Source organism: Neodiprion lecontei, chromosome 5 (genome assembly GCF_021901455.1).
Source record: "Neodiprion lecontei isolate iyNeoLeco1 chromosome 5, iyNeoLeco1.1, whole genome shotgun sequence".
Classification (NCBI taxonomy): domain Eukaryota; kingdom Metazoa; phylum Arthropoda; class Insecta; order Hymenoptera; family Diprionidae; genus Neodiprion; species Neodiprion lecontei.
Window position 1 is genome coordinate 21,110,380 of NC_060264.1, and position 12,669 is coordinate 21,123,048.

At 35.7% G+C, this 12,669-nt stretch overlaps 1 protein-coding gene across 1 annotated transcript in view; it reads left to right on the forward strand.

Moving 5' to 3' along the window:
* The first annotated feature begins 1,931 nt into the window (after window positions 1–1,931).
* LOC107222364 (putative uncharacterized protein DDB_G0277255) overlaps window positions 1,932–12,669 on the forward strand; it is a 36,223-nt gene continuing 25,485 nt past the window's right edge. The window contains exons 1-2 of the mRNA XM_015661700.2: window positions 1,932–2,723; window positions 4,055–4,274. Coding sequence (XP_015517186.2) covers window positions 4,074–4,274 — 201 coding nt within the window. The 5' untranslated portion in view covers window positions 1,932–2,723; window positions 4,055–4,073. The remainder of the gene's footprint in view (window positions 2,724–4,054; window positions 4,275–12,669) is intronic.

A 12,669-nucleotide genomic window follows, 5' to 3' on the forward strand; every position in this document is an offset into this window, starting at 1 on the left:
ATTTGAAGTACAGATACTAATTATATTGGTTTGGTTACGACTTGCCGAGGACTGATCTAACTTGATCTAAATTAAATCTATTTACCGTGTACTATTTTTTCTTGCTATGTTATAAAACTATGTCGAAAAGCATAACGATATTTAATTCGATTCAACTTGGATTTGGCAAATCCAATTCATTCTAAACTAACCTATCATAACCTAACCCAATTATAAGCGAATAACTTATCAAAAATAATTAACTATATTTTGCGAGGTTTGACAACCTAATTCAACCTATCGTTACAAATTTTGTTGATTTAGCTGAGGTTTTTAGAAATATACCCTAACCTAATCCGAGGTAAACAATCGACTACAAATGTATATTTTCCGGCCTGTGAATTCGAAAAAACTTGAGCAATCCCAACTGAAATTGAACGAATATTAACATATTTAATTAATTCTATGCTAAATTTGGGTCAGGTTAGGATGTACAAAATCTATTCGGCTGTTTACATGGACATATTTAGGACAATATGGCGTCTCGGGTAACCGACAGCTGATCGATAGAGTTAAATTTTTCGAATAAGAAGGCACAGAAACTATCGCGGTAGCTGATCGACTTTCATTTTGCGACTTCAAGTCGACGTGGATTAACATATGCTATGAAAAACCGTTATTACAAACAGATAAGATACGATAAAGGTAGATAAATTCAATGAACTCATGAAAGTGGTTTTTGCCATGATCCAGAAATATTTTTTAGGTTATTTTTCAACTTTCAAGTTGGGGCATTAATGTGAGAAAAATTGAATTGTATAATTTCTTACGGAAGAATGACTCGAGGAAAGTATAGGAAAGGAATCTTCTCGACGACATTTTCTAATTCATGTGCGTGGCATGTGGGAGAAAAAAGAAAAAGAGATAGAAAAAATGAAGAAACGAAATACGTGCTACCTGTGCAACCTGCCCATTGCAATGACGGACGACGGAGTCCTTCGGGGGAGGATGTTCTCCCATAAGTATAATCCAGCTGTCGTGGGAATCGGGATGCTGACTCCCTCGCTAGCTCGCACAATCTCACTTCCTTCTTTTGTGCAGTATAATTATTTTACTTTCGCTATTGTCTTTATATAATATATGAAAACAGCAACGGCAACACGATTACCAGCAGTATAAGCAGAAACTTCGTATGGTACAGATTATTTTTCAGTTTTTTTTTTCCTTTCTCTTCAAGATACAACGCATAAATAAATAACGACAACAACAATACCACGGTAAAAAAAAACTTTTCACTCAATTACAATTCGGGGTAAAAAAAAAATATCAATATTTGTATATAACTCGATCATGCCAAACTTTCGACTACAATATTCATTTGAAAAAAAAAAAGAAAAACAAAAAAACTACCTAGGAAAGAGAAGAAAAACATTAATGCAACGTCGTATGTATAGAAATAATTCGACGTTCTTATAGTGCGGTAAAACGAATCGAAATTGTTGAAAATAATATTTGAATAATTATCGAACGTGTAAATCGAAACCAATTTTGTTTCGAGAAAAAGCAGAGAAAAAAAAAAAACAACGCTACTAAAATCAAACTTGTCCGTTTTTCCCAATATTGTACAACTCCAAAGGTACACGAGGTGAAGTTTTTGCACTTTACGTTTCGTTGGCGGTTCTGGATTAAATTCTGGGGAAATTCGTTCGCCCGTATAAAAACTAAAATCCCTAGAATTTAGTCTGAAACGCAATTCATAATATTATTGCACCGATCGACACGCGTGATGACGGATGTACCAATCGGGCTCACACACAATCGCATTCCGCGATTACTACGTACCGTAGAAGCCACGCGTGTAGTTTAGAGCTTGGAAGAGGGGGAAGTAGAGGAGAGGGAACGGAAGGTCGTCGTGTATCCTACTCACAAACTGAAATATACGCGCCATCCGGCCGCCGCTCAGTTGTAGCGAAGCGTTTGCAGCGAAAGGGTCTCGAAACTCGGTGTAAAACATTGTTCTTTTATTTTTCCTCTTTCAAATTCGAACGACAACGAGTTAACAATTTAACAATTAATAAACTATAACAACAAAGTACGACGTAATTACGTATTAGAAAACTACGTATTATGCATCATTTGTGAATGAATTTTTCAAACGATTAATTAAAAAAACAATCTCCGGTAAAAATTGTAAAAATCTTCGTAATCGAAGTAAAAAAAAAAAACTGATCGTACATATTTTTTTGTCGACAAATTGGTACAGTTTTCCATCTTCTTCTTACGTAAAATTATCGCAGAAGACATTGAAGTGAAATTGACATGACACTTGTTACTTGATCGTTTGTCAATTTTTCATAATTCTGTACTCTATAAAAAATTTAAATATCTACCGTACGTTATACAGTTGCAATAATCTGTAAGCTGGTGTATATTGTACACCGGGAGTATAATAAACGTGTGAATTCTTTGTAATGATTAATGTATATGTACACACAGTGTTTGCCGGTATATAATCAGACAAATAACTAAATGTACATTTCTTCAAAGTAATTGATCCGATACACATACACATCCGTATATACATATAATACACTTGGTGCATGTGCAGTTTTGTGTGTGTGCTTTAGTGTATGTGGTTCTCTCTTTCTGTGTTGGTTGCATGTTTAAAACAAGATTTGTAAACATGTTCAATTCCACCACCCGTTAAATCGTTGGATTAAAATCTTCGATTGAATTGGAGCAAAGTGAGTATCAGCTGATCTATGAATTGTGATATATGTACATGCTAAAATTTTAGGTGAAAACAAAACTATCGACAATTGTAAATTATAATCGGTAATTTTGTTTTGCTTATTTTTTATTTATTCATTTGTTTTTTTTTCCTTCACTGTGCACGTTTTTTTTATAGCATTAGTTTTAATTCACAGACGTTTGTTGTTTACTGTACAAGCTGCAGAATATATACGATATCGAATAGCTAAATTTCAAAAAACAAACGATTTGTTCTGAAAACTGTGAAAACAAAAACTGCATTCAAAAGCTAAAAAATCGCACTAAAGCTACTTATAAATACAAATGGTTTCAATGCAAATGACAAAATTACAAAAACTCCGAATAATATGACAATCGATGGGGAAGTTTTCTAATTTAATATGGGTAGGAAAGCAAGTTAGGTATCTGGAAAGTTTTCCCGATTTCAGATATGTACAAGTGTATGTACACATATTTAAGATACATTTAAAATACGTTATTTTACACTTAAAATTTTTCGTATCATGTAATATTTATAGAACGTGTTTCAGGTAAACGCGGGAAATACCGCTGAAACTCTTGAGAAACATTGATGTTTCCTTCAATATATCATTCCGTTCTAGAATTGTTTTGCAACGTTTATTTTTCTAATTACAATTTATAAATATGATAGAAATTAGGTAAACGAAGCCCTTGCGAAAACTACACTTTTATCGATCATTCGGGTTCTCATTTTTACGATCATTCCATTTTCTTCGATACCCTTTACTTAAATTTTGCAAATTAGGTCTTACTTCTTGGGTTTAATCTTCAAATTATTCGATAATTTTTACATTTGTTCGATGGAAATCATTTCTTGTCCCGAATATAGTATTATAATTATATTCCAATTACACAGCGATCATGCGCAAACAAGCATGATAATTCCGACGGTGTAAAATTATTTTTCCATACCTTCGTTATTTTTATTTTTTCATGCTCAAAATTCAAAATTCTTTTTTCCCCCTTGTTCTGACTCTATAATTCAATGAAACAAACATTCAATGGGGAGAATTTCGAAAGTTTAATGTCACGATGCATTTTTTAATCAGTATTTCTTACCGATAAGGTAATGCCGAAAATCTTTTTTTATTGCCTTAATTTTTTTCAAAAATCTTTAACAACAATTACGGTATTACAAAATATGATTATTATCGGTGTGGTTATCGTTATTTATAAAACAAACTTTTTAGTACTCGCATTTCGATATTAATTTTGCGAATCTACTTTCACACCCTTTTGTCTTTCTATACCCTTACCACGATGAATTTGTTATTGTTTTCAGGAGATCGGCGGAGCGAAGGATGCTCAAGCACGTTTCAGTTTCGCCGTGGCGGGGAAGGGCGGACAGCGTTAGTCTAGCATCCAGCAGTGCTAGTAGCTGCGGAAGCGGAAGTCCGACCCCCGCACACACACCGCCACCCTCGAGAGCTTCGTCATGCGCGTCACTCGCACCCCTAAATTCTCTGTCGAGTTTTTCACCCGCCGACGCTAATCCGCAACAGGTGAGTTAATTGATTAACGTTAACTTGTTACTGCTTATTACGTGTAATCGTTAGAGTCATTTTTTGCTGCGGTTGATCAAACTGTAGTACCGGTGTTTTCGCGCCTTACCTTTTTGTTCATTCTTGTTCTGCTTATTTCTTTTATCATGAATTGCATTTTCCGGGAGATATTAAAAAATACCGGCACAACACGGCGATGGAAAAAGAAAATACCAGTCAAATTACTAATACTAATAGAAAACTTTTTTATTGATACTAAATGTTGTAAATTTCACCTACTAAATAAAATGACAAATATCAAATTTTTACAAATATACTAAACGAAATACTCGTAGCAAAAACCAAAATCTGCTGTATACTAAGTTTTTTTTTTTCTTTATTCTTGTTCGGCTTGTTTCTTCTATCAAGAATTGCGTTCTATAGCATTTTCCGCGAGATATTAAAAAATACCGGCACAACACGGCGATGGAAAAAGAAAATACCAGTCAAATTACTAATACTAAAAGAAAACTTTTCGATTGATACTACGTATTGTAAATTTCACTTGTCGGACGAAATGAAAAATGTCAAATTTTTACAAAAATACTAAACGAAATACCTACTTGTAGCAAAAACGAAAATCTGTTCTATACTAAGTACATATTACGTGTTTCATGACGAAAGGTACTGTAACGTGTTTTCCAAGATAAATTACGAAATACCGGTACAAATATCAAAAGACAAAACTTTGATTGATACTAGATATTGCACATATCGCTTATCGAATAAAATAAAAACGGTTAAATTTCACAAAATTCTTAACGAAAATACTGATACCGATGATCAAAATTATCACAATACTAAGCGAAACCTACAAACTACGATCTTCTAACAAAATAATAATACAAAAAAAATATATATATATGTATATATATATATTGATGGACACAGCAGTATTCGTAAAACAATTATACAGTTGTTGAAAAGTATTCGAAAATACTTATTCTGCCTAATTATACTAAGCAGTTGAATACACTTGATGAAAAACAAAATGAATGCACCAGAAAGTGACAAAAAATTATTAACGAAAATACTAAAAATACTAAAAACTGAAATACTAAATAATCAATTGTGCTGACTTGGATAATACCAATTAACAAAATGCGCTCAAGTGTTTAATAATGGAGAGAATATATGTATATATATATATATATATATATATATACGTGGAGTATTATACGAGTATTACACACCCTTAACCAGCCACTCGATTTGTTCCTTGCCTTTGCTTCGATTATTTTTTCCTTCTCTCCAACACTCCGAATAACACAAGCGGTGGGAAACTCGTTTTCTAAGGACGTCGCATAAGCTGCACATTGCAGTCGACTGCACTACGACAGCTATACAATACCAATATACATAGGCATATGAGCTTCTGATAAAAAAATTACCCTCCATCTATCACTTTCTCTCTCCCTCTCGCTCGCTCTTTCACTCTCTCCCTTTCTCCCGGTATCCTTTCTGTTATAAGCTGCATTTTTCATTCCTTTGACGCATATATACATGCAAATTGGTTGTACGTTTCATGATAATATACACACTCGAATATATGTGTATTATTTTCAAAGGGTGACGTACTGCAATTAGAAACGTGGGAATCTTCAAATTTTATACACCTATCCGTCCATCTACGATATCCGCGTATATATATATATGTGTGTGTGTAATTTCGAGTGTATGCATACACGAATGCGTTATACGAGTTCGTGGAAATTTTAATGCTCTCGAAACAAAGACAAATTTAATTATCATACGTGTATCCGTAATTAAATTTTGTGTTAACTTGCGATGACTCTACAGTCGACAATGTTTGAATTATGTCATGATTCACCCCGTTCTGTTGTATCTGAATACCTTGTGTTTGTGTGAATACTTTCAGTGCTGATTTACGTTATGCGTTACATTTCTAAAGAATTAATGAAATTTGAGAAGTGTTAAACTTGACTCCGTATTTAACGTATTTTTCGCACTCAATTCAACATTCGCAGAATTCAATTTTCACGGTATGAGAAAAATCCCATGTTATAGTAACACAAATTTAACATTTGTAGTGCAAGTAATAAAGTTGACTTGTTAAAAAAAATATATTATATATAATTTCGGCGATGTAAGAATAATATTGCGGTGTTGAATACGTCGAAACTTCAGTTTTTGTTCTCGATATTGATAATCATTCGAGAAATATCGATGATCGGTCATTTTATTTGTTTACTTTTCTTTTATATTGTTTCTACAGTTCGAATATTGCTGGAAGCTGTTCGAATTTGTTTTTGTGCGTCGCAAAGATTCGATTATCAAGTCCGTTTTTCATTATTACTTGCTCAATACTAATGATCGCGGAGATTTTTCGGAACGTGTGAATTAGAACGATATATTTTATTAATTCGGTACTTTGACTTTCACAAATTCAAAGATCAAACCTTTATGTGAAACGGATTTAACGAGAAATCTATCTCATCATCAAAAAATAAATAAACAAAAATTGAACAAGAATATGGGATCAGTATCGATTAATCGAAAATTATCTGAAAAAAATACATCAGCATTTAATTACTGAACTCTGTTTTTACTCGTGCGTTTTAGACGCGTATCCAAGGCTTCAACCGCAGTTGCAGACTAGACGCTTTATGTATGTATACGTATAGATAGATATCATGATGTACATTGTACATAAGTTTTATAAACTTTGGCGCCGAGACTAACTCGTAATAGCTCTTAAATTTTAACGACCAATTGCTCTCACTCTTTCTTTCATCCTCAAACGGCGCTGCAACAACAAGCTTCGATGGCTATACAATAGTTGTTTAATTTGTCCCCAACAATTTTTCTACACCGTACTTTAGATAGGTACACAGTAGATACTGATTTTCGTGTAATTCATGCATCTTTCTCTATTTATCGCTCGCTGACGTCTTCTAGAATTTCCCAGCGTGTCGACAAACAGTTTTCTAATTCCAATTTTACACGTCCAATTTACTTCGATTCCCGGATTCTCATTAGTTTTTCTGCACTTCATCTCGTTCCATTTTTTCACCTATTTTAATTCTTACTCCTTTATAACAACGCATGTATCCCGTTATATTTTGTTTTTCTTCCTCTTCCATTTTATCGAATCACTTAACGATCTCTCAGAATAATTATAATGATCCCCAAACTTTTTATATAAATCTCGTCATTATAGAAATACCCAAAATATTATTTGCATAAATTCTACATGCAACCGAAAACAAGTTCGGTCTGCATAATAAAATTAAGAGTCTCTTTTCCTTGTTGTCTTTTTCTTCTTTGGTTACGGTACTTCGAATTTTCGTTCTAAAACTTACAATTTCCGTCATCTTTTAAATTTTTTCTATATATATATTTTTTTTTTGTTGTTGTTTCTTTTGTCATAATTTGTTTCACCGTAGACAATTGTTATTGTCTTATTCGTTCCTCTGTTATTCCTCCGGTTCTTGTACAAGAGAACGACGGTGGTTTGTTTCATCGCGCGTAGTTTGATCTCGCGACATCCGGTGCTGCCGTCCGTAGTTCCGGTTCGCTCCCTCGGTATTCTTCATCTTGTTTTGCCCTTTTCTTTTCACTTCTTTTCGCTGCTTCGCATCCACATCTTCTGTTTTCCTCTCTAACAATGTCTCCCGTTAATTCTGTCGTCCTTGAACTCGATTTTCACCCCGTTTTTTATGAACCTTACGATAAGATTTTCACGTCTGATTGGTTAAGAAGTTAAATTAAAGGAAAAACGAATTTTCTCTATCGTTCTATGTCACTTGGGAGATGGACGATCATTTCAGCCGAGTGTCAGTCGCTCGGTTTGTCGGTGTTGCGAACCACCCGCATGTCGCATCCAGTGTTTACACTCTGCACGTACACGCATAAATATGTCTCCACACATGATACTTGTGCGCAGGTTGGTCGTGTTTCGTCGACCTCCTCGTCTCCTTGTTTCAATGTACCTATGCGTGACGTCTGCGTATACAGGGTGACGAAAAGTGCATCGTTGCAATGAAACATATCGATTACAAGTCGTCGTAAGATCCGATCGTTAAAACATCTCTCATTTTAAGCTCTTTTCGATATAAGCCCGCTCGTTATAATTCCGCTTGTTATGAGATCGTTCGTCATATATATAAAAGTTGTCTCTTTTGAAAATTCACTTGCTTAAAGTCCTCTCGTTAAGATCCCGCTCGCTTTAATTCCGCAAAGCTAGTTCAACATTGAAACTTTTGTCACACGTTGTAAATAGTTTCGAAGTTCGTGTCTGAACCTTGGATAACTAATTCAAACAATATTCTCAAACAGTTTTTCATTCGTTTTATTTGTGGTCACCCTGTAGAGCGGAACACAATTGCCGCTAATCAGGATATACGTGCATGACGCCCACGTTATATACACGTATATACATACAATCATGTATCTACACACTTGACTTTTCTCAACATATCCATGAAACTACATACGTACATGTATGTATAATTATGGGGTCTGTGGCCACGTCCAAGGATCCACATTTCACATTATCGTACAATACATACGTATCGTACCTACCTGTAACGTATACACACACAATATTGCCCAATGCCTATCTTTACGGTGCATGAAGTCGATGTTATATATTTGTACATAATCATCGAGACATATCTTGAAGCTTTTTTTTTCAACTAGTTCTTGCACGAAGAAATACGTGGTGCAGAGGAACTTTAAATAAAACATGAAGACAGATTGTCAAAAAATAGTGTATGATTAAATTTATCGTGGTAAAAATTCCAACATACTTTTAACTAAGTTTATCTTCGTTCTCTTCCACGTATTTTTTTTTTTTTATCTGTTAGTCCGTATTCCTTCTCGCTGTTCTTTGACCATCGCGCTGTATTATGTTAACCAGTATTATTAGTACGTTCCGTACGGTGAAATAGTGCAAACTTCGGGTGGTTCGTATAGCATTGTCGCTGGCTGCGCTAACTATCCTTGACAGCTATATCCCAACTTGTACGTATACGCACATGGATATATGCACAAGGTACACGATATCCGGCCTGAAATAAAGATAACCAATTATCATTCTCCGACTGACCCTTTCAGCTTATATGAGAAGTTACGCGAGCCCGTATCTTTTCCTCTTCCTTTTCTTCTATCTCTACTAGTTACTACACATGGCAGTGATGTATGTAGATGTAAATAACACGTACACACATATATCATACAGGGAAACCAGTAGCACGGTTCGTTATCTTCTAGTTCGTCTGCTGTACTGTATACGTATACATGTGAAAGACGGTATAACGTAACATCTTGTCGTCATTTGTTAACTGAACGATTTGTCTTTTCCACTGCAGGTACCTCATGTGATCAATAAATTTCGAAAAATTGTGTGACCAAACTGAAACTCGCGTTACTTTCAGAGACCCGGAATGCGACAGCCCGCATGTATAAAATTTACTTACCAATGGGAGAATATAAAATTTTTCAACAGATCGTTATTACTTATACTTGAGTGTAAATTACTTCATACGATAGCCACGCAGCTACCTATAGCTTCCAATTATTACAATTAGCTCGATTGGGGTATATAACGTTCACTATATACTTCATTCCTGCGTGTCTAGCCACGTCACCTCTAAAATTTGCAACACTCCGTAATGTTATATGGTCACATTTGTTATACAATGCGTATAATAACAACTTGAATCATCTATGTATATCGGACCGTTTTATTTTACGAAGGTCAGTTATGTTGAATTGTTATATTAGATGCTATACGCCGTGGTGGATCTGTAAACTATGCAATTATCCTAGTGAATAGATCCAGAGTGTGACATATACAAAATTATATTTCATTTGCTATCTGCGTTAAATATCTGGAATTCCGTCGCTAACTGCATCGTTGCGTCATTAAAGAATTCCGAATTAATTATAAAGGTGTCGATACCCAAAATTTATGGTAATTAGTTTCTTGAACGATCCGTTCATGACTTTTAATGCGGATTTCTTGAGAAACGCTTTTCAGCCTCTTACTCTCTCGACTATTTCAACCACTCGAGTGATTGCTTATTTTACGTTAGTCACTCGATCGGATTGTACTGCCTTGTTCAACTGTATTCCGCGATTCAACTGCGTTCGGTGAAATTATACCGCGAACTATTTATACTTGTAAAAATTCTTCTCGGAAACATCAAACAAATAGGTAAGGTGTTCACGTCTAAGAAACAATTTTATACGCACGCGGTGTTGAAACAATTACGAAGAATTGCCTAAACGGTGCAGTACAATTAATCGGAAAAAAATCGACCGAAAGAACAACCCTCGTGACAACATTCTTTCGTAACTCATCGCATAGCTGACATCGAGACGTATCCAATGAGCCCTCGCACGTCCAAATTGGATCATCTGAACCCGAGATATCGGAGTTCGAAGTGCAGCCGCCGAGCGACTGTCACTTGTCCAATGCAGCGCATAACCTCTGAATGCTTCAAACTGCCATATCTTGGGTTCGGATGGTCGGATTTCGACGAGTAAGGGCTCGTTGGGTTCGTCTGGAACGCCGCGGTCAGACGGGTTATGACAACACGCAATCGCATGCAGCGGTCGTCGATGATGTACGGAAAAATTACACAGATCGATCGAAGATCGATCGATCAGGCATGCGTAATTGAGCAAATTCCGATCCCGTGAATACCTACGTTCACACACGATTACGCGGGCTCCGTGACATAAAAATAATGACGACTGCGGCGGTAGCCGCCGCTGGTGAACAGTGAAAGCATCGATAGTTGAATACAAATCCGGAGGTACGAGTCACGCTGCAGCCAAAGGCTATTTCGTAGTATATCGCCTGGTAGAATTTGTAATATGCCATGCACTTACGCGTTCCACCTTGGTACCGGTGTTTATCTACTTGTCTATTTATGCTACATACGTATTAATACACACACACACACACGCGAGAATTAGCCGGTGTTCGTAACAATGGACGCGTGGATAATAATTATCCTACCTGGTTGTATTTTGAGTAAAAACCTGACTCAATATGGAAATTTCAATCATCAACGATACAGATAAATTTCCCGGCACTTTGCCTAGTAGGTATAAGTATTTTTTTTATTTTTGTGCGTTGTCTGTTTTTGTTCTTGGTTCTGTTTTTCTATTTTCTTCTAGCATGCCTTTCAAAGTCCCACAAGACAAAGTAATGGTAACGATAGTGTTTAACCTTGTTCGTGGTTAGAGAATAAATAAATTGATCAGGGAATTCGACGGTACGGGTGTCGCCGTTCGCGGAACTTGGGCTGTACATAATATCTACGTATATCGGTATATCTGTATCGACATGTTTCACCGACACAAGTTTTTTAAGCAATTTCATTTAATTTATTCACCTTTGGGATAAAAATTACTGCTTTTCGATACTTAATTTCTTATTTATGTTCTCATTGCCATCGATATCTCTGATCCTTTGGTATAATTAATTAAGTCGTCCGGACGACTCGATTTTGCGGTTCTTATCCGAACTCTAGTAACGCTATCTGAAAGAGCAAGTTATACGAGTTGCAGCTTTTGATATGGCTCGAGTTGTTCAATTTGATTTTTAATCTCTTTTTTTACTTTGAATTCTGTACGATTCGACTGTTCGAAAAATATTCTTCGAAAGTGCCTCATCTTCCATCAGAGGTTTTTGATTTATATACTTACTATATTGGTTTTCATTTAGAATTTTTCCTGAATTCTATTGAAAATTTGAATAAATTTTCTCCCCATATTACTATTGTGGCGAAATTTTGGTCATGTTCTCACTCCAATTGTTGAATGTTAATATCAAAAATTTCTCGATTTTGATACCAAATGTTGTAAAGCATTTCGGGTGCAAGTTTTTTTCGAGCGATTATGAAACAGAATACGAGAACTTTCTCAAGTTCGTCTTCCTGTCTTACGAAGTAACGAAAAAAAAAAAAAATTACGAAACGAAAGCACACTTGTCGTCGCCGTCAATTTTTTAGCACTCATTCTCACACTTCAACGCAGTTAAATAGTCGTAGTCTTCGTTCTCGGTTGTAATTAAACATGGAACGGTTTTTCGTCATTTGACATTTTCATGTATCCGGTTTGTGGATGACTGGGGGGAAGGGCTTACTACTGTGTGCTCTACATTATCACACTCATCAGGGTCACGGTTTGGGCCTGTAGATCCGCGTTTGGTCGAGCGAGTGAGACAACATCGACATCCTTGCGTCGAGCCGTATCGTATGGCGGCCTCAGACCTCAGTCATCGTTGTAGTAGAAGCATGTGTCATGTGATCTACACTGTGCGCAGCACAATGTACCATATGACGTAGCATGCAGCGAAGGGTCGAAAGAGTTACCGTTC